Here is a 26555-nt window from a genome sequence, read left to right on the forward strand (position 1 = left end):
GATAAGGCCCTGATCCGACACATTGTCACCAAAGAATAAACGGATTTGCATATGGATTTTCTGATAACTTTGGCCCTCGTGGTGCTGACAGCCATCCTTGGATTTTTTCTTAAATATAAAAGAGACCTCCAATATTGGCAGAATCAAAATGTGGACCTAATTGGCATCTGGCATATGTTACGCCAGACCCGAACCCATCATCTCTATGAAATATTGGATGAATTGTATCAGCAAATGAAATCGGAACAGAAGCCATGTAAGGTGATTACATCGTGTCTAACAACATCGGTGGTGCTGCAGGATCATCAGGCCATTACGGAGGTATTGACAGCGAAATTTGACAAATTCCCCGAGCGCGGATTCTATGTCAATAAAAACGACCCGTTAATGTCGAACTTGGTGCGCTACAACTATGACCTGTGGAAGCCCATGAGGCGTAAATTGGCCCCGGCCTTTACTCCCGCCAAATTGAAATATATGTTTCCCACCATGGCCAGGGTGGGTGAGAATTTTGTCCAAATACTCTCCAGAGAAATAGCGAAAGGTGGCGATGACATCCTCGAGATGCATGATTGGTGTAAACGTTTCAGCATGGACGTAATCGGCACGATTGCCTTTGGCATTGATGTGAATAGTTTGGAGAGCTCCCAAAATGAATTGAAGCTACGTACGGAAAAAGCTTTGGTGGAACATTTTCGTCCCTTTACCGATCAACTTTTTGTAAAATATCCTCGATTCCTGAACTGGTTGAATTTTAAATATCATTCTCGGCAATCGATTGAGTTTTTCCGCAAAATTGTTCAAGAATCCATAGAGTATCGGGAGAAGTTTCAAATTAAAAGGAATGATTTTTTGGATTTGCTACTCGAGTGTCGGGATACGGAGGATGAATTTCAATTGACCATGGACATGATGGTGGGTCAGGTTTTTATATTTTTTGTTGGCGGTTATGAGTCCTCGTCAACGGCCTTGTGTCAGGCTCTGTATGAGTTGGCCAAGAAGCCGGAGTTACAAGACAAGGCCAGAGCGGAGGTACAAGAGGTGGTGACAAATAACCAAGTAGCCTATGAAGATTTAAAGGCCCTAAAATATATCAAACAGGTACTGATGGGTAAGTTGAGCAGAACCTGGAAAAAATATTTTTTTTTTGAAAAAATATTCTTAAAAAATCAAGGCCTTCTGTGGACCTATAAAAAATCGGTTTGAAAAAATCACGCCTTGTGAGGGCCCTTGCAAAATTTATTTATAAAAACCCTCGCCTTGTTCTTGGCCTTGAAGGATATTTTTTAAAAAATCCACCACTTGTGTCGACCCTTGAAAACATATTTTTCAAAAATTCACGTCTGGTTTTGCATTGCTATAATTAGTAATTATTTTTTTTTTTACAGAAACTCTACGCAAATATCCCATTGTCCCCGGGATGCTTCGTCTCTGCCGTGAATCATGTTCGCTGAATACTCGCGTTGGTCCGTTGCAAATACCCGAAGGTGCCACTATTATGCTGCCCATTTACAGTGTACATAATGATCCTGATTTCTATCCTAACCCTCATGAATTTCTTCCCGAAAGATTTGAAGAATCGTCGGAGAATCAAAGACCAGCACACACCTTCCTAAAATTTGGTGATGGTCCTCGGAATTGTATTGCCTCGGGTTTTGGTATGACAGAATTGTTATATGCTTTGTCTACCTTGCTGGTGAATTTTCGATTTTCATTGACCGAGCGGAGTCCGAAAGTTATTGAATTCGATAAAAATACCAAATATATAGCCAGCCTTAAGAGTGGTATTTACTTGAAGGTGGAGAGGATTTGAATAACTTTGTTGAATAATTTATGAAATACCAAAAATAAAAAATTTAACAAATTTACCAAAAAGGAAAGTAGTAAAGTCGGACTGGGACGAATATATGAGCTATATAGAAATCTGAACCGATTTTTCCGAAACTTAACACACATCATTCTAGACTCAATTCAGTACGCTATGCCGAATTTCGTACAAATCCAAGAACGCAAAGGGACTTTGGTGCCCTATTTACCTCAAATCGGACGAAAATATATATGACAGCTATATCTAAATCTGAACCGATTTTCATAAAACTTAACACACATCATTCTAGGTCTAATTTATTACCCTGTGCCAAATTTCGTGCAAATCGAAGGATATATACGAACTTTGGTGCACTATTTACCTTAAATCGGACGAAAATATATATGGGAGCTATATCTAAATCTGAACCGATTTTCCCGAAACTTACCACACATCATTCTAGGCTTAATTCAGCACGCTGTGCCAAATTTCGTGCAAATCGAAAGATATATAGGGACTTCTGTACGCCATTTACCTTAAATCGGACGAAAATATATATGGGAGCTATATCTAAATCTAAACCGATTTCTACGAAATTTTACACACATCATTCTAGACATAATTCATTACCCTGTGCCAAATTTCTTGCAAATCGAAGGATATATTTGAACTTTGGTGCACTATTTTCCTTAAATCGGACGAAAATATATATGGGAGCTATATCTAAATCTGAACGGATCTTCATGAAACTTAACACACATCATTCTAGACCTTATTCATTACGCTGTGCCAAATTTCGTGCAAATCGAAAGATATAAAGGGACTTTGGTGCACTATTTACCTAAAATCGGACGAAATTATATATGGGAGCTATATCTAAATCTGAACCGATTTCCCCGAAACTTCCTACTCATCATTCTAGACTAAATTCATTGTAGACCAAAATTCGTGCAAATCGAAGGACACAAATGGACTTTGCTGCCCTATTCACCTAAAATCGGACGAAATTATATATGGGAGCTATAACTAAATCGGAACCGATTTTCATGAAACTTAACACACATCATTCTAGACTCAATTCAGTACGCTGTGCCAAATTTCGTACAAATCGAAAGACATATAGGGACTTTGGTACACCATTTACTTAAAATCTGGCGAAAATATATATGGGAGCTATATCCAAATCTGAACCGATTTTCACGAAACTTCACACACATCATTCCAGAGCTAATTCATTACGCTGTGCCAAATTTCGTGTAAATCGAAGGATATATTGGTACTTTTGTACACCATTTGCCTTAAATCGGACGAAAATATATATGGGAGCTATATCTAAATCTGAACCGATTTCTACGAAATTTTACACACATCATTCTAGACATAATTCAGTACGCTATGCCAAATTTCGTGGAAATCGATGAATATACAGGGACTGTGGTGCACTATTTATATAAAATCGGACGAAAATATATATGAGAGCTATAGCTAAATCTGAACCGATTTTCCCGAAACTTCCTACTCATCATTCTTGACTAAATTCATGACGCTATGCCAAAATTCGTGGAAATCGAAGAAAGCAAAGGGACTATTGTGCCCTATTTACCTAAAATCGGACGAAATTATATATGGGAGCTATATCTAAATCTGAACTGATTTCTACGAAATTTTACACACATCGTTCTAGACATAATTCAGTACGCCATGCCACATTTCGTGCAATTCGAAGGATATATAGGGACTTTGGTGCACCATTTACCTTAAATCGGACGGAAATATGCATGGGAGCTAAATCTGAACCTGAATATTGTTCGTACTTGGGCCAAATATGTGAGCTGTACCAAATTTCATCTAAAGCGGATCATAAATTGCGACCTGTACTTTGTATACAATATAACATGGACAGACGGACTGATAGACATATTCTCAAAAGGAACCCTGTGTCTATCTCGTTTCCTTATGCCCGTTACAAACATATAAACAAAGACATAAATATCCATACCTGTATAATCTATTTATGCCGTATGGGTATCTTCCCTTTCCATATTTCTACTAGAACATTGTGTTATACATTTTAATTATTATCTTGAAGTTCTACACTGAATGAAATGACAACATCTGCCGATAACAACTGGTAGTCAGCGTTAGTAATCACTTTTTATAAATCTTGCTGAGATATAAGTGTTTTTTTCTCCCTCTCACTATCTCTCTCTTTCTCTCTTCGACCCCCTGTCGAAACAATTATAAAGCATTAACAATTCTCAAAATATTCTGTTAGTATTTTATTTGAATTCGGTGGCACAACAAGCGTGAGCGGAATATAAAATATAAAAAAACAAAAACACTACACCAACAAAAATGGCTATAATTACGTTTATAATTTATGCCACAATTACCCTGGCTTCCCTGGCCGTGTATATGATCAAGAAACGTCTCAACTATTGGAAAGAACTTGGAATACCCCACGATGAACCCACTCTAATGGGTGGTAATCTACATGGTCTAATGACCACACGCAGTTTTGCCCAGTGTACACGAGAACCCTATGAACGTCATCGCGGCTCGGGACCTTTCTGTGGATTTTATTTTTTCCAACGGCCAGCGGTGTTGGTGTTGGAAACCGAATTGGCTAAGAACATTTTAATTAAAGACTTTTCGAAATTTACCGATCGTGGTTTGTTTCACAATGAGGAGAGTGATCCGCTGACCGGGCATTTATTCCTTTTGGATGGTGCAAAATGGAAAAATTTACGCAATAAATTATCGCCGACTTTTACATCGGGTAAAATGAGGTTTATGTATCCCACCATTACGGAGGTGGCGGATAATTTTGTAAAAGTTTTCGGTGAGATGAGTCAGGCGAACAAAAATGGTGTTGTGGAAATCAAAGAACTCCTGGCCCGCTTTACCACCGATGTCATTGGCAAATGTGCCTTTGGCATTGAATGCAACAGTTTGAAAGATCCCAATGCGGAATTTCGTATTATGGGCAAGAGATCTCTGACGGAACGTCGACACGGCAAATTGTTAACCGGCCTCATACAAGGTTTCCCGGGCTTGGCGAGAAAATTAAAAATGCGAATTGTCCACGATGATGTGCACAATTTCTTTATGCGTATTGTTCGCGAAACGGTGGCCTATCGTGAGGAGAATAATATCAAGGCAAATGATTTCCTATCGATTTTAATTGATCTGAAAAATGGTGAAGGCAAGTCGGATGGTGTCACCTTAAGTTTGGAGGAAATGGCTGCGCAGGCTTTTGTTTTCTTTTTGGGTGGTTTTGAAACTTCCTCTTCGACAATGGGTTTTGCCTTATATGAACTGGCCTTGAATCAAGATGTACAGGATAAGCTGCGTGATGAAGTAAATGAGGCATTTACGGAGGATGGTAGTATTAGTTATGAATCGTTACATGGGCTGCCATACTTGGGACAAGTTATATCGGGTAAGTCAATGGATATTATTTCAAAATATCAAAGATATTTCAAAAAATGAATATTTTAGGATTTTTTAGAAAGTGTATAACAGTTTGTGGTTATTGTATAACAGTTATGTGAAACTGTTATACTCGGCGAAATTGCATAAATGTATTTTTTTATTATATTAATATATTAGACAAATATGTTTGCTATTTAATGCAGTATAACAGTTTGAAATTCGGTATAACTGTTATACAAACCATGAACAATATTAAATAATCTGTTAAAATTTTTAAAATTTCAAAAATATTTATAATATGTATAGTTTAGGATTTTTTAAGAAAGTGTATAACAGTTTGAGTTTTTGTATAACAGTTATCTGAAACTGTTATACTCGGCGAAATTGCACAAATATGCTTGATTTTTATTATTGTAGTATATAAGGCATAGATTTTTGTTATTTAATGCAGTATAACAGTTTGAAATTCAGTATATCTGTTATACAAAGCATGAACAATATTAAATAATCTGTTAAAAATTTCAAAATTTCAAAAATATTTAAAATATGAATATTTTTTAAAAAGTGTATAAAACGTTTGCGGTTTTGTATAACAGTTATCTGAAACTGTTATACTCGGCGAAATTGCACAAATATGCTTGATTTTTATTATTGCAGTATATAAGACATGCATTTTTGTTATTTAATGTAGTATAACAGTTTGCAATTCAGTATAACTGTTATACAAATCATGAACATTGTTAAATAACTAGTTACAATAATAATATTTACTAGGTTTTGCCGAGTTTTAGTGTTCTATGTTTGTTTTTAGCATACATACCTGTTATAAAGTTTTGTATAACAGTTTGAAAATTAGTATAACTGTTATACAGAATAAAAGTTTTAACTGAAATCAAGGGAAACCTTAATACTGAATTAATTTAGATAATTTTTTTGGTTATTAATTAAAAAAAATAGTGTATAACAGTTAACATTGTGTTATAACTCTTTTTTTGCAACTGTTATACTCTCAAAAATCAACATGATTTTTATTATATAAATGTATTAGACACAAGTTCTTATCAATAATCCATTTGAATGTTCTGTATAATAGCATGGTATTCAGTATAACAGTTTCTAGAAAGTGTTATACACTTTCAAATATATAAAAATAACATATTAATTGTAAAAAACTGAAACTAGCTCGTTACAGAGCTATTTTTACTTCAATGACATTTATTCCGTATAGTATGAGAGTTCCTAATTTGGTATAACAGTTATCTAAAACTCTTATACTGTTGTAAAAATGGAAAAAAATCAGGTCAAAATAATACAAAATTATAGTATTTTTCATAATTATCACATATAAATTACAATATTACAGTTCTGGATTTAGTATAACAGTTTCCGAAATGTGTTATACACTTCAAAATAAAAACAACTAAAAAACATATCTATCATTAATATTCACAGAGTAGTTTCTGCAGAGTGATTTTTTTTCTTGTTGTATTCTAGTTATAATATGCAGTATAACAGTTTTTAATTTTGTATAACAATTATCCGTCGCTGTTATATTGTTATAAAAATTAATAAAACAGGCAAAAACAATTCTGAATATTAGCCGTTAGCACAAATATAAAAGATATATAACAGTATAACAGTTATGGTTTCAGTATAACAGTTTCCAAATAGTGTTATACGCTTCAAAATGAAAGAAAACACATATTAACGATAAATATTTACATACTAGAGTCTGCTGCGCAATGTTTACTCTAATTATGTGTGTATAACAGTTAAGCTAAACTGTAATACTGTCATAAAAATTAAAAAATCAAAAAAAAAAATTAAAAAATGTTGTGAAACATTAGTGATTGGCATACATATCACATTTATCAAACCTCAATTCAATTAAGGATTCAGTATAACAGTTTCTAAAAAGTGTTATACATATCAAAATGACAAAAAAATCTTAAATGTTTGCAGATTAGTTCAATTTATTGCCTCAATTATTTACACGTTTTAGTAAAGATGATTTTTACACGGTATAACAGCTATTCGAAACTGTTATACTGTTATAAATTTAGAAATCACCTCAAAATTTGACTAATAATCAGTAGAATTAATACTTATCACCTATATTGTACCATAGGACACATTAAAATGTTGTATAACAGTTTCTTCAAAGTGTTATACACTTAAAATATTTTTACAAATTGTATATAAAAATCTATTCTAAACTGTTATACTGTTATAAATTTAAAAATCAGCTCAAAATTTGACTAATAATCTGTAGAACGATTGCTTATCACCCATATTGAACCATATAACACCTTAAAATGTTGTATAACAGTTTCTTCAAAGTGTTATACACTTAAAAAATTTTTACAAATTGTATATAAAAATCTAAAATCGGGCCAAATACTATTTAATTGTTGGAGGTTAGCACAAATACCTCAAAATTTGAGCCGTATAACAGTTTGACGTACAGTATAAGAGATTCAACAAACATTAACAATTAAAAAAAGAATATTATTTTCGATAAAATTATTATTTTTTTTTTTTTAATTTGATATTTTACTAATGTTTGTCTATCCTCCCCTCTCTCCACAGAAACCCTCCGCAAATATACCATCGTACCACATCTGAATCGCCAAGCCCTTGTCGATTATGTTGTGCCGGGCAATCCTAAATATGTAATCCCTAAAGGTATGCCCATCCTCATACCAGCCTATGGTATGCACCACGATCCTAAACTTTATCCAAACCCGGAGAAATTTGATCCTGAACGTTTCGATGCGAATGCCGTTAAACAACGTGATTCCGTTGAGTTTTTAGCATTCGGTGATGGTCCGCGCAATTGTATTGGCATGCGTTTTGGTATCATGCAGACGCGTGTTGGCATGGCCTATTTGCTGAGACATTTTAAATTCTCCGTATGTGAAGAGACTGAAGTTCCACTGATCTGGGACAAGGCATCATTTGTATTGTGTTCGAAAAATGGTATTTATTTAAAGGTAGACAAATTGTAAATACAAAAAAAACAAAATATTTTATTAAGAAAATAAAAAATGGTTGTTGTTGTAAATTTTACTTTTGTTGTTGTTTATTTTTTGACGTCAGATTTCATTGGAACAATTAAAGTTGGAAACCGGTTTCAAAACAATACACCATATCACATCGGTACCGTCCTATCCCAACCTATAATTAACACTAATAACATTTACTTGATTTACACACTCCCAGATACGTATGTATGTATGTATATATGTGTGTTGTTAAAGCTTACATCTCTGTGGCTGTCTGATCTGAGATGAATAAGTAAACTTTTTATTTTACTTAGAACAGTAGAGACTCGATAAGAACAATAATACTGGGTTAGGAATCTCACCTTGAAATAATATAAAACCAGTAAGAAAAGTAGTGAAGTCGGACTGGGCCGACTATATGATACCCTTCACCACTTTGGGTATATTGTACATATATATCCTTACACTTGCATGCCAATGTTCCTTCGAAGGAACGTACGAACGTATGGGACAAATGTATGGGAAACGAATTATAGCAAAATTGATACACGCTATTCGGACCCCCACGTATTTACATTATCCTCAATGTGGCTTCGTGTATGGTATGGCGATTCTGACCGCACTGCTATACGTCACAAATGCTTTGGCCACCTTGGCCTTGTATTTGGTCAAGAGACGTTCCACATATTGGAAACGCCAGGGCATAGCACACGATGAACCCAGTCTGATGTCTGCCAATTTTCAAGGTCTGATGACTAAGCGCAGTATTGGCGAATGTATACGCAAAACTTACGATCGTCATCGCGGGTCGGGACCACTTTGTGGTTTTTATTTTTTCCAAAGACCTGCTGTGCTGCTGCTGGACACGGAGCTGGTGAAACATGTTTTGATAAAGCACTTCTCGAAGTTTACCGATCGTGGATTGTTTCACAATGAAAAGGGTGATCCGCTGACAGGACATGTATTCCTTTTGGATGGTACAAAGTGGAAAAAATTTGAGGCATAAACTATCGCCCACTTTTACCACGGGTAAAATGAAATTTACCCACCCATAACCACAATTACCCAGGTTATGGGTGATATGGTGGCCAAGAGCAGTGTGGTGGAAATTAAGGAGCTATTGGCCCGCTTCACCACCGATGTCATTGGCCGCTGTGCCTTCGGCAATGATTGTAACAGCCTCAAAGATCCCAATGCCGATTTCCGAGCAATGGATAAAAAATCGTTACAGGAAATGAAACCTGGCCGTTTGCTGACGGGATTTATGTAAGGCTTCCCCAGCCTGACCAAGGGGCTAAATATGCAGTTGCTAACCGATGATGTCACGGCGTTATTTTTGCGAATTGTCCGTGAGACGGTGGAATATCGTGAACGGAATAATGTGAAGGCAAATGATTTTTTTTGAATATTTTAATGGATCTGAAGCGAAGTGTGATGGTGACATGCATTTCGAATTGGAAGAGGTGACGGCTCAGGTGTTTGTTTTCTTTTTGGGTGGATTCGAGACTTCGTCATCGACAATGGGTGTTTTGCCTATATGAATCGGCCCTAAATCAGGATGTACAAGATCGACTGAGAGAGGAAATCGCAGAGGTATTTGATTCGGAGGGAAAGACTACATATGAAGCGATACATGATCTGCCCTATTTGGGTCAGGTGATATCGGGTGAGTAATGAAGAGTTAAAAATTATAAAAAAAAATCGACAATGGGTTTTTTCCTATATGAATTGGCCCTAAATCAATATGTACAAGATCGACTGAGAGAGGACATAGCAGAGGTATTTTATTCGGAGGGAAAGACTACATATGAAGCGATACATGATCTGCCCTATTTGGGTAAGGTGATATCGGGTGAGTAGTGAAGATTTAATTTAAAAAAAGAAAAATTATAGATCCTAAAAAAATCCACGCCTTTCGATAGACCCAGAAAATATTTAAAAACAATCCCCACCTGTTGATAGACCCAAAAAATATTGAAAACAAATCTACTCCTCTTGAGATATTCTTTTAAAAATCCGCAATATTCGAAAAGAATTCGAATAGTTTAAAAATTATTTTTTAAACCTTAATTTCTCTCATTAATTAATGTTTCCTCTCTCTTCTTTCCCCCCAGAGACCCTTCGCAAATACACCATTATACCGCATCTAAATCGTCAAGCCCTGGTAGATTATATTGTCCAAAATATGTCATTAAAAAAGGTATGCGGGTAATTGTCCCGGCCTACGGCATGCATCATGATGACAACATCTACCCGGATGCTGAGAGATTTGATCCAGAACGTTTTGCACCCGATGCTGTTAAGGAACGTGATACGGTGAAATTTTTGGCCTTTGGTGATGGTCCTCGAAATTGTATTGGTATGCGTTTTGGTCTGATGCAGACTCGGGCTGGTCTCGCCAATCTGCTGCATAATTTTAAATTCTCTCCCTCCGTTAAGACCGAAGTGCCTTTAATATGGGATAAGAAATCGTTTGCATTGAGCACGAGTATTTTCTTGAAGGTGGAAAGGGTGAAATGAGAATCAAGTGAAGAGAGAAAGGAGTTAAAATGAGGAAATATCAAAAAATCACCTGTTGGGCGCCACAAATAATTTATGTAACTTTTTGTATATTTTTTATTTTAATTGTAATAATTTTGTTGTTGTTATACCCTTCACCACACTGTGGTACAGGGTATTATGTCTTTGTGCATATGTTTGTAACAGGCAAAAGGAAACGAGATAGACACATGGTTCCTTTTGAGAATATGCATAGAATCACTTTCTAAGTCGATTTACGCATGTCCGTCTGTCCGTCCGTCTGTCCGTCCGTCCGTCCGTCCGTCCATGTATTTTTGTGAACAAAGTACAGGTCGCATTTATGATCCGATTTGGATGAAATTTGGCATATGTCACTTATTTGGCCCAAGGACGAACCCTATTGAAATTGGGAAAAATCGGTTCAGATTTAGATATAGCTCCCATATATATATTCGACCGATTTATTGTAAAAAGTCCCTATATATCTTCCGAATTGCACGAAATTTGGCACATCGTAATGAATTAGGCCTAGAATGATGTGTGCTGAGTTTCATGAAAATCGGTTCAGATTTAGATATAGCTCCCATATATAGTTTCGTCCGATTTTAAGTAAATGGTGCACCAAAGTCCCTATATATCTCTCGATTTCCACGAAATTTAGCACAGCGTAATGAATTAGGCCTAAAATGATGTGTGCTGAGTTTCATGAAAATCGGTTCAGATTTAGATATAGCTCCCATATATAGGTTCACCCGATTCAATGTAAATGGTCCACCAAAGTCCCTATATATATTTCGATTTGCACGAAATTTGGCACAGCGTAATGAATTAGGCCTAAAATGATGTGTGCTGAGTTTCATGAAAATCGGTTCAGATTTAGATATAGCTCCCATATATAGGTTCGCCGGATTCAAGGTAAATGGTCCACCAAAGTCCCTATATATCTTTCGATTTGCACGAAATTTGGCACAGCGTAATGAATTAGGCTTAAAATGATGTGTGCTGAGTTTCATGAAAATCGGTTCAGATTTAGATATAGCTCCCATATATAATTTCGTGCGATTTTAAGTAAATGGTGCACCAAAGTCCCTATATATCTCTCGATTTCCACGAAATTTAGCACAGCGTAATGAATTAGGCCTAAAATGATGTGTGCTGAGTTTCATGAAAATCGGTTCAGATTTAGATATAGCTCCCATATATAGGTTCACCCGATTCAATGTAAATGGTCCACCAAAGTCCCTATATATATTTCGATTTGCACGAAATTTGGCACAGCGTAATGAATTAGGCCTAAAATGATGTGTGCTGAGTTTCATGAAAATCGGTTCAGATTTAGATATAGCTCCCATATATAGGTTCGCCCGATTCAATGTAAATGGTCCACCAAAATCCCTATATATCTTTCGATTTGCACGAAATTTGGCACAGCGTAATGAATTAGGCCTAAAATGATGTGTGCTGAGTTTCATGAAAATCGGTTCAGATTTAGATATAGCTCCCATATATAGTTTCGTCCGATTTAAAGTAAACTGTGTACCAAAGTCCCTATAAATCTTTCGATTTGCTCGAAAATTGGCACAGCGTAATGAATAAAGTCTACAATGATGTCTGCCAAGTTTCGTGAAAATCGGTTCAGATTTAGACATAGCTCCCATATATATCTTCGTCCGATTTAAGGTAAATTGTATACCAAAGTCCCTACATATCTTTCGATTTGCACGAAGTTTGGCACAGTGTACAAAATTAAGTCAAGAATGATGTGTGTTAAGTTTCCTGAAAATCGGTCCAGATTTAGACATAGATCCCATATATATATATATATATATATATATATATATTCGTCCGATTTAATGTGAATGGTGCACCAAAGTCCCTATATATCTTTCGAGTTGCACGAAATTTAGCACAGCGTAATGAATTAGGTCTAGAATGATGTGTGTTTAGTTTCGTAAAATTCGGTTCATTTAGATATAGCTTCGATATCTGACCAAATGAAAAATTTAGTATCGTTTGCAGAATGACATGTTTATGGATCCAATTTCATTTTACTGGTTTTTTAAAAATGCGACGTCTGTTAGGATTCATCTGTTGAATATACCTAAAGTGGTGAAGGGTATCATATAGTCGGCCCCGTCCGACTTTACAACTTTCCTTACTGGTTTCTCTTAGATTCGTGTTTATATTTTGAGATAGGTTTTTCAAGTGGACCACTCTATCTCGTAAGAGGTCTCCTCCTCCTCGTTTAGAGGGGAGTTTAAGGCAAAAAGTTTTGACAACCTGTTTTCAGTTCGATCACTAAGTTGTGAAGTTCGGTTCGTCGCAAAAAAATGTTCGGCGTGTTAGAAACTCTTCTTATAGGGGCAGTAATTTGTCTTCTATTTTTTCTCTATCAACACTACAGCTATTGGCAAAGACATGGCGTGCCCCAGGAAACACCTCTACCGATTTTGGGTAATATGAAAGGTTTGGGAACCTCTCTACATTTCTGTGAGCTGATACAAAATATCTACATGAAATTCAAACACAAATCTCCCATTGGAGGCCTGTATGTGTTTGTGCGGAAATCTGCTGTAATTTTGGATTTAGATTTGGTCAAACATATTTTGGTAAAGGATTTTTCCAATTTCCATGATCGTGGTATATTCAATAATGTGCGAGATGATCCGCTGACGGGTCATTTGGTTACCCTGGAGGGGGAGCAGTGGCGTGCCATGAGAAATAAAATGACACCGGTGTTTACTTCGGCCCGCATGAAATATATGTTTCCCACAGTGGTGAAAGTTGCGGAGAATCTAAGGGAGGTGGTTCAGGAAATGTTGGGCAGAGAGGATGCGAAGGGTGTTGTGGAAGTGAAAGATCTATGTGCCCGTTTCACAACCGATGTCATAGGGACCTGTGCTTTTGGTCTGGATTGTTGCAGCCTCAAAGATCCCCAGGCGGAATTTCGTCAACGTGGTCGTGCCATCTTCTCCGATCGCAGATATCATCCTTTGCTGGAACAATTTATATTCAACAATCCGAAAATGGCCAGACGAAATTTGCGTATATAACAGCAAGGGAGGTGGTTCAGGAAATTTTCCCGATCACATTACGCAGTTCTTTATGAATGTCGTCAAGGAGACTGTGGAATATCGTGAGCAGAATAATATTAAACGTAATGACTTTTTGGATCTGCTAATCGATTTGAAGACAAAAGATGAGGAGCTGGCCCGCAGTTCGTGGGGTATTGATTTGTCACAGGGTTTAACTCTGGAACAAATGGCTGCCCAGACATTTGTATTCTTTGCAGCGGGATTTGAAACTTCATCCACGACCATGACATTTTGCCTCTACGAATTGGCAAGGCATCAGGAGGTACAGGAGAAACTCAGGCAGGAAATCCTTGAGAATTTGAGGGAAAATAATAATGAAATTACTTATGAGGGTATACACGAAATGCAGTATTTGGAGCAGCTTGTGGCAGGTAAGTGAATTTTATTTTAATTTTTTAAATAAAAAAAACTAATTTCCCTCCCACCCTTAGAAACCCTTCGTCTATATCCCGTCATACCCACCCTGATACGCAGCACCAAATATGATTATCGGGTACCCAACTCTCCCTATACCCTCGAGAAGGGCACCCAAGTAACCATCCCTGTCTATTCGATACACCACGATCCCGAATACTATAACAAACCCAATGAATTCAACCCCTCCCACTTTGATCCTCAACACACTGAGCAACGTCACTCCTGTGCCTATTTACCATTCGGTGATGGACCTCGTAACTGTATCGGATTGCGTTTTGGTAAAATGCAAACAAAAATCGGTTTGGTTACCCTACTCAGCAATTTTCATTTTGAAATCTGCCCTCAGACGGACCTGATAATGGATAAGAAAAATTTTCTATTAACCAGCAAGGGAGGAATGTATCTGAAAGTTACCCCATTATGATATAATACTGGAAATAAAATAAATAACAAATATTTAATTCTTAGCGGATTTATTTATTTTTAGACTACACACCGATTGAATATTAATGAATCTGATCTTGAGATCGGATTTGATTTTTTGACGAAGCACCCATGTTAAATATTTTGTACGATATAAACAAGCTAATGCGTAGTTCTCCAAAGAGCTAAAAATTGAAAGAGAGAACGTAAGAGAAAATATTTCACATTAACATGAGAAAAGTGTACTCTTTAAAGCACTGTGGGTATAATATGGTCGGCCCCGTCCGACTATACTACTTCGCTCACTGGTTTAAAATTAATTTTTCAAGGCGAAACCATAGGCGTGGATTTTTTAAAATTAATTTTACAAAACCTTTTCTATTTTCATTTTATTTAATTTGTCTCAAATTAGCCATAGAACCACAGTGCTGCGCTATTATTCGTTCATGAATCATCCGCATATCCACACCGGCTGTAATTAATACCTCAGTCTCTTTCTCTCATTCGCTTTCTCTTTGCTCTCCCTGGCTTATGGTTGTTTGCAAATATATCATGGGGTATGAGTAACACAACAATGCCTTTCTTTATCTTCACCATCCCAACGGTTTATATCAGAGATCAAGAAAACAATGGTGCCTTTATTTCTCTTCTCTCACATCTTCTCTTTTCTCTTAAAGGTAATACCGAACTAATCTCTTTAATGAATGGTTGTGATTAAAATTTAATCGATTTCATTATTATTTCTGATTAGAAAATATTAAGCAATAAACAAAATTATTTACATCAGCCATTGGCGAGAGAGGGTAATTATCTTCACACTGATTTTGAAAGATATAAATATGAGAGTCATCATGTTTATACTTGCTTTAGTTCAATTTAAGCTTTCAAGTGTTGTGCTTCTGTTTTGGTGCAAAATTTCGGCGAGATGTTGTCGCTACTCGAAACGAGATGTTGTCGCTACTCGAAACTCTTGATCGGATATTTGTATAATCTCTATACGTATTGGAAGCGTCGTGGCGTGGTGTATGAGACCCCATGGCCTTTGTTTGGCAATTTTTTGGGTATTGGCAGTAAATATCACATTCGAGATATAAATCAACGTTTGTATCGCAAATTCAAGGGTCAGGCCCCCTTTGTGGGTACCTATATGTTTGTGAGACGGGCATCGTTAATTATCGATTTGGATTTAATTAAAAATATTCTCATCAAAGATTTTTCGAATTTTCATGATCGTGGAGTGTTCAATAATGTCGAAGATGATCCCTTGACGGGGCATTTGGTGGCCTTGGAGGGTGAACAATGGCGGGCCATGAGAACGAAGCTGTCACCGGTGTTTACCTCGGCTCGCATGAAATATATGTTTTCCACGGTGGTGAAGGTGGGCGGAAATTTAGCCCAGGCCATGCAAGAAATGTTAATGGAGAGCTCGGATCAGATATTGGAAATCAAAGATATCTGTGCCCGCTTCACCACCGATGTCATTGGCACCTGTGCCTTTGGCATTGAATGCAATAGCCTGAAAAATCCCGATGCAGAATTTCGTCAAAAGGGCAGAGCCATTTTCTCTAAGCCCCGGCATAGTCCCCTCGTGCAACTTTTCACCATTACCAATAGTAATTTGGCCAAGAAGCTACACATGAAGCTATTTCCCGATGATATTTCCGAATTTTTCATGAGTGTCATAAGGCAAACGGTGGAATATCGGGTGCGGAATAATGTCAAATGTAATGACTTTATGGATTTGTTAATTGAAATGAAGGCGAAAGATGAAGAAATGGCTCGAGAAACGAAGGGCATCGATTTGTCACATGGCCTGACGTTGGAACAAATGGCTGCTCAGACATTTGTTTTCTTTTTGGCCGGCTTCGAGACCTCATCGACCACAATGTCATTTGCCCTCTATGAATTGGCCAGGAATCCCGAAGTTCAGGAGGAACTGAGACGAGAAATTACGGAAAGTTTGAAAAAGACTCAGGGAGAACTGACCTATGAGTCGTTGCATGAAATGCAATATTTGGAGCAGGTTGTGGCGGGTAAGTAAAAAAAACATTTAAAATTTAAAACCAAATAAATAAAATTTTGAATTTCTCCTAGAAACCCTTCGCATCTATCCGGTACTTCCCAACCTCATCCGTCTAACCAAAAACGACTATCAAGTACCAAATACCCAGCACATTTTGGAAAAGGGCATTATGACCGTTATTCCCGTGCATGCCATCCACCATGATCCTGAGTATTATCCTGATCCTGAAGAATTTCGGCCAACACGTTTTACACCCGACGAATGTTTGAAACGTCATCCCTCCACCTATTTGCCATTTGGTGATGGGCCACGCAACTGTATTGGTTTACGTTTTGGTAAAATGCAAACCAAAGTGGGTCTGGTGTCCCTATTGAGAAACTATCGTTTTGAATGTTCTCCCCTGACAGAAATCCCCCTGGAAATGGATAAGAAGAATTTTTTGGCATCACCGAAAAATGGAGTGTATTTAAAAGTGGTACCACTGTAATGTGAAGTGAAATAAAAATGGGATTAAGTTTTGAAAAAATTAGTAATTTTTTGAAATTGTTTTTTTATTAAAAAATAATTGTTTTTATTATAGCCTTCACCACACTGTGGTACAGGGTATTATGTCTTTGTGCATATGTTTGTAACAGCAAAAGGAAACGAGATAGACACATGGTTCCTTTTGAGAATATGCATAGAATCACTTTCTAAGTCGATTTACGCATGTCCGTCTGTCCGTCCGTCCGTCCATGTATTTTTGTGAACAAAGTACAGGTCGCATTTATGATCCGATTTGGATGAAATTTGGCATATGTCACTTATTTGGCCCAAGGACGAACCCTATTGAAATTGGGAAAAATCGGTTCAGATTTAGATATAGCTCCCATATATATATTCGACCGATTTATTGTAAAAAGTCCCTATATATCTTCCGAATTGCACGAAATTTGGCACAGCGTAATGAATTAGGTCTAAAATGATGTGTGCTGAGTTTCGTGAAAATCGGTTCAGATTTAGACATAGCTCCCATATATATCTTCGTCCGATTTAAGGTAAATTGTATACCAAAGTCCCTACATATCTTTCGATTTGCACGAAATTTGGCACAGTGTACAAAATTAAGTCTAGAATGATGTGTGTTAAGTTTCCTGAAAATCGGTCCAGATTTAGACATAGATCCCATATATATATATATATTTATATATATTCGTCCGATTTAATGTAAATGGTGCACCAAAGTCCCTATATATCTTTCGAGATGCACGAAATTTAGCACAGCGTAATGAATTAGGTCTAGAATGATGTGTGTTTAGTTTCGTAAAATTCGGTTCAGATTTAGATATAGCTTCGATATCTGACCATATGAAAAATTTAGTATCGTTTGCAGAATGACATGTTTATGGATCCAATTTCATTTTACTGGTTTTTTAAAAATGCGACGTCTGTTAGGATTCATCTGTTGAATATACCTAAAGTGGTGAAGGGTATCATATAGTCGGCCCCGTCCGACTTTACAACTTTCCTTACTGGTTTTTTACTTAATTTTTTGTAATTATTATTTTATTTACTTTTATTGAGTTAAACAATTGAGAGAATATTTATTAACCATGAAATTTTAATTGCTGTAATAATTGTTTACTGGCATGTTGAGAGAAGTGCATAGTATTACCCCCGAATAATAGCTAGATCATGATGACAATTTTCCCGTTCAAACCTTGTAGATTACAATAACAACAATTTAGTAACAGAATAATAGGAATATATTCGATAACATGCTAAAACCTAGTAAGGAAAGTAGTATAGTCGGACTGGCCCGACTATATGATACCCTTCGCCCTTTGGGTATATTCTACATATGTATCCCTACAATTGCATGTCAATGTTCCCTCGAAGGAACATACTCATGTCTTTCTGCAAGCTATGATAAATTGAATTTCATTCGGCCAGATTTAGAGTCGTCTGCGTACCATGGGACAGATTTAAGGAAAATGATTTATAGCAAAATTGATGCACGCTTTTCGGTACGCCGCACTGTTAAAAATTTAATGTCAATTTGACACCCGTTCAAAATATATATGAAAGCTTTGGTTGCATCTGGACCAAATTCAACAGAACCCAATAACGTCATTCGAAACTCTATTTAATACGTTGTGCAAAATTTCGTGTTAATCGGACAAACATTAGGAATTTGCTGCAGCATTTATGTAAAATCGGACGAAAATATATATGGGAGCTACATCTAAATCAGAACCGATCTTCTCGAAACTTTGCACACATCATTTTGATTTCCACGAAACATTGCACACATCATTCTAGACTCAATTCAGTACGCTTTGCCAAATTTCGTGGAAATCGAAAGATATATAGGGACTTTGGTGCACCATTTACATAAAATCGGACTAAACTATATATGGGAGCAATATCTAAATCTGGACCGAATTTCACCAAACTTGGCAGACATCACTCTAGACTCAATTCAGTACTTTATGCAAAATTTCGTGCAAATCGAAATATATATAGGGACTTTGTTGCCCATTTACATAAAATCGGGCGAAACTATATATGGGAGCTATATCTAAATCTGTACTGTTTTTCACGAAACTTAACACACATGTTTCTAGACCTAATTCAGTAAACAATGCCAAATTTCGTGAAAATCGAAAGATATATAGGGACCCTGGTGAACTATTTACATTAAATCGGTCGAAAATATATATGGGAGCAATATCTAAATCTAAACCGATATTCACGAAACTTAGCACACATCATTCTAGAGCTAATTCAGTACGTTACGCCAAATTTCGTGCCAATTGAAAGATATATAGGTACTTTGGTGCACTATTTACCGTAAATCGGACGAAAATATATATAGGAACTATATCTATATCTGAAGCGATTTTTACGAAACTTAGCACACATCATTCTAGACCTAATTCATTACACTATGCCAAATTTCGTGCAAATCGAAAGATATTTAGGGACTTCAGTGCACAATTTACCTAAAATCTGACAAACATATATATGGGAGCTATATCTAAATCTGAACCGATTTTCATGAAATTTAACATCGTTCTAGACTTAATTCAGCACGCTATACCAAATTTCGTACAAATCGAAGCATATAAAGGGACTTTGGTGCACTATTTACCTAAAATCGAACGAAAATATATATGGGAACTATGTCTAAATCTGAACCGAATTTCACGAAACTTACCACACATCATTCTAGACCTATATCAGTACGCTGTGCCAGCTGAACCATTTACATTAAATCGGTCGAAAATATATGCGAGCTATATCTAAATCTGTTCCGTTTTTCACGAAACTAAACACACATCATTCTAGACCTATATCAGTACGCTGTGCCAAATTTCTCGCAAATCGAAAGATATATGGGTACGTTAGTGCACAATATATATAGTAGCTATATCTATATCTGAACCGATTTTCACGAAACTTAGCACACATCATTCTAGAGCTAATTCAGTACGTTACGCCAAATTTCGTGCAAATCGAAAGTTGTATAAAAACTTTGATGCACCATTTACATAAAATCGGACGAAACTATATACGGGAGCTACATCTAAATCTGGACCGATTATCACGACACTTGGCAGACATCACTCAAGTCTCAATTTACTACGTTATGCCAAATTTCGTGCAAATAGGAAAATATATAGGGTCTTTAGTGCACCATTTACCTTAAATCGGATGAACACATATATGGGAGCTATATCTAAATCTGTACTGATTTTCACAAAACTTAGCACACATCATTCTAGAGCTACTTCAGTACGTTATGCTAAATTTCGTGCCAATCGAAAGATACATAGGTGTTTTGGTGCACCATTTACCGTAAATCGGACGAAACTATATATGGGAGCTATATCTAAATCTGAATCGATTTTCTCGAAACTTAGTACACATCCCTCTGGACCTAATTCAGTACTCTATGCCAAATTTCGTGCAAATCGAAAGTTATATAGGTACTTCGGTGCACAATTTACTGTAAAACGGACGAAAATATATGTTGTAGATATATCTAAATCTGGACCGATTTTTACAATTTCAATAGGGTTTGTTCCTGGGCCAAATAAATGAGCTGTGTCAAATTTCATCCAATTCGGATCAAAAAAGCGAACTGTACGTGGTTTACAATTTAACGTGGACAGACGGACAGATGGGACATGCATAAATCGACTTAGAGAGTGATTCTATGCATATTCTCAAAAAGAACCATGTGTCTATCTCGTTTACTTTTGCCTGTTACAAACATATGCATAAAGGCATAATACCCTGTACCACCACAGCACTCAAGACCTGATAGAGTAGAGAGTTAGTGAGTAGCATATTCACCAGCATTGTTTTTTTGTTTTTATACCCTTCACCACACTGTGGTACAGGGTATTATGTCTTTGTGCATATGTTTGTAACAGGCAAAAGGAAACGAGATAGACACATGGTTCTTTTTGAGAATATGCATAGAATCACTTTCTAAGTCGATTTACGCATGTCCGTCTGTCCGTCCGTCTGTCCGTCCATGTATTTTTGTGAACAAAGTACAGGTCGCATTTATGATCCGATTTGGATGAAATTTGGCATATGTCACTTATTTGGCCCAAGGACGAACCCTATTGAAATTGGGAAAAATCGGTTCAGATTTAGATATAGCTCCCATATATATATTCGACCGATTTATTGTAAAAAGTCCCTATATATCTTCCGAATTGCACGAAATTTGGCACATCGTAATGAATTAGGCCTAGAATGATGTGCGCTGAGTTTCATGAAAATCGGTTCATATTTAGATATAGCTCCCATATATAGTTTCGTCCGATTTTAAATAAATGGTGCACCAAAGTCCCTATATATCTCTCGATTTCCACGAAATTTAGCACAGCGTAATGAATTAGGCCTAAAATGATGTGTGCTGAGTTTCAAGAAAATCGGTTCAGATTTAGATATAGCTCCCATATATAGGTTCACCCGATTCAATGTAAATGGTCCACCAAAGTCCCTATATATCTTTCGATTTGCACGAAATTTAGCACAGCGTAATGAATTAGGCCTAAAATGATGTGTGCTGAGTTTCATGAAAATCGGTTCAGATTTAGATATAGCTCCCATATATAGTTTCGTCCGATTTTAAATAAATGGTGCACCAAAGTCCCTATATATCTCTCGATTTCCACGAAATTTAGCACAGCGTAATGAATTAGGCCTAAAATGATGTGTGCTGAGTTTCATGAAAATCGGTTCAGATTTAGATATAGCTCCCATATATAGGTTCGCCCGATTCAATGTAAATGGTCCACCAAAGTCCCTATATATCTTTCGATTTGCACGAAATTTGGCACAGCGTAATGAATTAGGCCTGAAATGATGTGTGCTGAGTTTCATGAAAATCGGTTCAGATTTAGATATAGCTCCCATATATAGTTTCGTCCGATTTAAAGTAAACTGTGTACCAAAGTCCCTATAAATCTTTCGATTTGCTCGAAAATTGGCACAGCGTAATGAATAAAGTCTACAATGATGTCTGCCAAGTTTCGTGAAAATCGGTTCAGATTTAGACATAGCTCCCATATATATCTTCGTCCGATTTAAGGTAAATTGTATACCAAAGTCCCTACATATCTTTCGATTTGCACGAAATTTGGCACAGTGTACAAAATTAAGTCTAGAATGATGTGTGTTAAGTTTCCTGAAAATCGGTCCAGATTTAGACATAGATCCCATATATATATATATATATATATATATTCGTCCGATTTAATGTAAATGGTGCACCAAATTCCCTATATATCTTTCGAGTTGCACGAAATTTAGCACAGCGTAATGAATTAGGTCTAGAATGATGTGTGTTTAGTTTCGTAAAATTAGGTTCAGATTTAGATATAGCTTCGATATCTGACCAAATGAAAAATTTAGTATCGTTTGCAGAATGACATGTTTATGGATCCAATTTCATTTTACTGGTTTTTTAAAAATGCGACGTCTGTTAGGATTCATCTGTTGAATATACCTAAAGTGGTGAAGGGTATCATATAGTCGGCCCCGTCCGACTTTACAACTTTCCTTACTGGTTTTTTTGCGATAATATCCACTTGTTGCCTTTTTTTCTAATTTATTTACATTTTAATTATCTCTGGCTCCCAATTTGCAAGTCATCAAAACATACTTTCCCATATGACACAGCAGATTCAGATTCAAACAACGAAATACAAACCAATATGATTAACAATTAAGTCGTCGCAGGTCTTTGTTGGGGGTCTGGTTATATGAGACCGGCATAATAAAACCGGTTGGCACGCTTCAAGTTTTGAGCTTTGTGGTGATGTTGTTGTTGTTTTTTTTTTTAATCACATTAATTTGTGGATCTCATTCATTTCCAAATTGGTTCTCACACATTTAAGCGACGTTTCTGCCGCTGATAACATCTCAGATCTTATATGAAATTAAGGGAGTTGAAAATGAAAATTTTTATTTACAGTTATTTGAAATTATTTACAAGACCTTCCGCTCTACGATGACCTCAAAATCCGATTTTTTGCGACATATTTGGATAGAAAATATTTTCTATATTTTTTTATTAATATGCAATATACCTTTCAGCCATAAAGTAGACTACACTTGATATATGAATATCAATTACAATAGACATACTGTCTAAAGAAGTTATTGAACCATTCTATCTAATCTCGATTCTACGTCTTATCGGATTGTGAAGGGTATCTTATAGTCGGGTATCTATATCTTATATAGGGTATCTTATAGTAGGCATCGCCTATGCAGCGATGCCTATTGATCTTATTAACTACGTTATCAGAAATACGTTATCAGATTCAAGTTGAAGTACTTTTGGTGGATGACGGGATTATTTGCCAGACCCTCCATAAATTTTATAATATAAAATACCATAGTTCCCAGGCCGTTTTCCAATTTCTCCCTCCCACATTCCCACGTTTATCAGCAACACCTTGCTGCTAAGCAAATCCGTCTCAATGCGTAGTTCTAAAATACATTTTTATCAATTCCCTAAAATCTCTCCGAATTTCTTTCAAAGTGTGCCTCATCATCACACAACAACAAAAATAACAGAAGAAATTTAAATACTGAAAGTCACGACGTTATCAATGAGGAACCGAACACAAAATTTTTGCTAAATCATTTTGGCGTGCGAGCTAAAGACCTCCTCTGTGCCACAGGTTCACAAAAGAACAACAACAAACGAAACGTTTTGTTATCAAATGTCTGGCAAATAATAAAGGAGGGGGGTTGATAAGAACATTTGAGCAGGTGTACTCTACACTATCCAAGGGGCTATAATTAGATTCGGACATAGGCGTAGACATTTTCAAATTGCTAAAAAAAACCAGTAAGGAAAGTAGTAAAGTCGGACGGGGCCGACTATATGATACCCTTCACCACTATGGGTATATTACACAGGACTATTATCATGAAATTGGATGAAATTTATCTAAATGTCAATCTACCTAGATCTATCCATAAAGTATGTAAATCGACTTCAAACAAATATAAATAGGTCATCCGTAGGGCTATGTCTGTACTTCTAGAAAACGCAACTATATAATTTTATGCACAATTTTGTACGATGTGCAAACTTTGATGTCAATCTGTCTAACATGAGGAGTTTGATGCCAAATTTACTTGAAATCGGGCGAAAATATATATGGTGCGTCAATTACTTAAAATCAATCTATAATAAAAGGGGCTATATCTATCTAATTCTGGACCGATTTTCACGAAACTTGGCAGACATCATTCTAGACCTAAATGATCAGGCTGTACCAAATTTCGTGCAAATCGAAAGATATATAGGGACTTTGGTGCACCATTTACATGAAATCGGACGAAACTATATATGGGAGCCATATCTAAATCTTGACCTATTTTCACGAAACTTGGCAGACGTCAGTCTAGGCTTAATTCAGTACGTTATGCCAAATTTCGTGCAAATCGAAAGATATATAGGGACTTTGGGGCACCATTTACATGAAATCGGACGAAACTATATATGGGAGCTATATCTAAATCTGGACCGATTTTGACGAAACTTGGCTGACATCATTATAGGCTCAATTCAGTACGTTATGCCAAATTTCGTGCAAATCGAAAGATATATAGGGACTTTGGGGCACCATTTACATGAAATCGGACGAAACTATATATGGGAGCTATATCTAAATCTGGACCGATTTTCTCGAAACTTGGCAGGCATCACTCTAGGCTTAATTCAGTACGTTATGCCAAATTTCGTGCAAATCGAAAGATATATAGGGACTTTGGGGCGCCATTTACATGAAATCGGACGAAACTATATATGGGAGCTATATCTAAATCTGGACCGATTTTCTCCAAACTTGGCAGACATCACTCTAGGCTTAATTCAGTACGTTATGCCAAATTTCGTGCAAATCAAAAGATATATAGGGACTTTGGGGCACCATTTACATGAAATCGGACGAAACTATATATGGGAGCTATATCTAAATCTGGACCGATTTTTACGAAACTTGGCAGACATCATTCTAGACTTAAATGATTAGGCTGCACCAAATTTCGTGCAAATCGAAAGATATATAGGGACCGTTTACATTAAATCGGTTAAATATATATATGGGAGCTATATCTAAATCTGAACCGATTTTTCCCAATTTCAATAGGGTTCGTCCTTGGGCCGAATAAGTGACCTATGCCAAATTTCATCCAATTCGGATCATAAATGCGACCTGTACTTTGTTTACAATTTAACATGGACAGACAGACGGACAGACGGACAGACGGACAGACGGACGGACGGACGGACGGACATGCATAAATCGACTTAGAAAGTGATTCTATGTATATTCTCAAAAGGAACCATGGGTCTATCTCGATTATTTTTGCCTGTTACAAACATATGCACAAAGACATAATACCCTGTACCACAGTGTGGTGAAGGGTATAAAAATCCACACTTTGTTTGGTTTTTGAAAAAAAAAACCAGTAAGAAAAGTAGTAAAGTCGGACGGGGCCGACTATATGATACCCTTCACCACTGTGGGTATATTAAACAGATGAATCCTAACAGACGTCGCATTATTGAAGAACCATTAACATGAAATTAAACATCTCATTCTGCAACCTATACTAAATTTTGGTCAGGTATAGAGTTGCTTCTTACGATGGGACAAAATAATGTAAATAAATTTAAAGCGAAATATCGAAATATAGGTTACACTTATCTCAGTATGGTTTTTGCATTCGGCCACATTTTGAGTTCTTTATTTACTTATAAATCCAAATTTACTTATAAATCCAAAATCGTACGAAAATATATATGGGAGCTATATCTAAATCTGAACCTATTTTCACGAAATTTAACACACATCGTTCCAGACATAATTCAGTACGCTATCCCAAATTTCGTGCAAATCGAAGGATATATAGGGACATTGATGCACTATTTACCTAAAATCGGACGAAAATATATATGGGAGCTATATCTAAATCTGAACCGATTTTCACGAAATTTTTTACACATCGTTCTAGACTTAATTCCGTACGCTATGCCAAATTTCGTGCAAATCTAACGATATATAGGGACTTTGGTGCAATATTTACCTAAAATCGGACGAAAATATGTATGGGAGCTATATCTAAACCTGAACCGATTTTCAGGAAATTTAACACACATCATTCTGGACCTAATTCAGTACGTTATGCCAAATTTCGTGCAAATCGAAAGATATATAGCGACTTTGGTGCACCATTTACATGAAATTGGACGAAACTATATATGGGAGCTATATCTAAATCTGGACCGATTTTCTCGAAACTTG

The 26555-nt window shown here is 36.4% G+C and overlaps 3 protein-coding genes and 1 pseudogene across 3 annotated transcripts; all 4 read left to right on the plus strand.

Moving 5' to 3' along the window:
• Positions 1 to 174: 174 nt before the first annotated feature.
• Positions 175 to 1813, plus strand: LOC133330851 (cytochrome P450 6a22-like). The gene is made up of 2 exons (XM_061539257.1): positions 175 to 1111; positions 1389 to 1813. The coding sequence occupies exons 1-2, from the start codon at positions 175 to 177 to the stop codon at positions 1811 to 1813; spliced, it is 1362 nt and encodes a 453-aa protein (XP_061395241.1).
• A 2349-nt stretch (positions 1814 to 4162) lies between these two features.
• On the plus strand, positions 4163 to 8250 carry LOC133330855 (probable cytochrome P450 6a21). Its single transcript, XM_061539259.1, has 2 exons — positions 4163 to 5249; positions 7832 to 8250. The coding sequence occupies exons 1-2, from the start codon at positions 4163 to 4165 to the stop codon at positions 8248 to 8250; spliced, it is 1506 nt and encodes a 501-aa protein (XP_061395243.1).
• Positions 8251 to 8851: 601 nt separating this feature from the next.
• LOC133330853 (probable cytochrome P450 6a21) lies at positions 8852 to 14703 on the plus strand (annotated as a pseudogene).
• A 924-nt stretch (positions 14704 to 15627) lies between these two features.
• Positions 15628 to 17212, plus strand: LOC133330850 (probable cytochrome P450 6a14). Its single transcript, XM_061539256.1, has 2 exons — positions 15628 to 16735; positions 16797 to 17212. The coding sequence occupies exons 1-2, from the start codon at positions 15628 to 15630 to the stop codon at positions 17210 to 17212; spliced, it is 1524 nt and encodes a 507-aa protein (XP_061395240.1).
• The last annotated feature ends 9343 nt before the right edge of the window (positions 17213 to 26555 follow it).

This window comes from Musca vetustissima, unplaced genomic scaffold, assembly GCF_032173495.1.
Source record: "Musca vetustissima isolate MV318-11 ecotype Yass unplaced genomic scaffold, APGP_CSIRO_Mvet_v1 utg48928, whole genome shotgun sequence".
NCBI classification, from domain to species: Eukaryota; Metazoa; Arthropoda; class Insecta; order Diptera; family Muscidae; genus Musca; species Musca vetustissima.

Coding starts and splice junctions, on each gene's coding strand:
- LOC133330851 (XM_061539257.1), top strand. CDS start 175: ATGTTACGCCAGACCCGAACCCATCATCTCTATGAAATATTGGATGAA. Junction 1,112..1,388: donor TATCAAACAGGTACTGATGG/GTAAGTTGAGCA, acceptor TTTTTTTTACAG/AAACTCTACGCAAATATCCC.
- LOC133330855 (XM_061539259.1), top strand. CDS start 4,163: ATGGCTATAATTACGTTTATAATTTATGCCACAATTACCCTGGCTTCC. Junction 5,250..7,831: donor CTTGGGACAAGTTATATCGG/GTAAGTCAATGG, acceptor CTCTCTCCACAG/AAACCCTCCGCAAATATACC.
- LOC133330850 (XM_061539256.1), top strand. CDS start 15,628: ATGTTGTCGCTACTCGAAACGAGATGTTGTCGCTACTCGAAACTCTTG. Junction 16,736..16,796: donor TTTGGAGCAGGTTGTGGCGG/GTAAGTAAAAAA, acceptor AATTTCTCCTAG/AAACCCTTCGCATCTATCCG.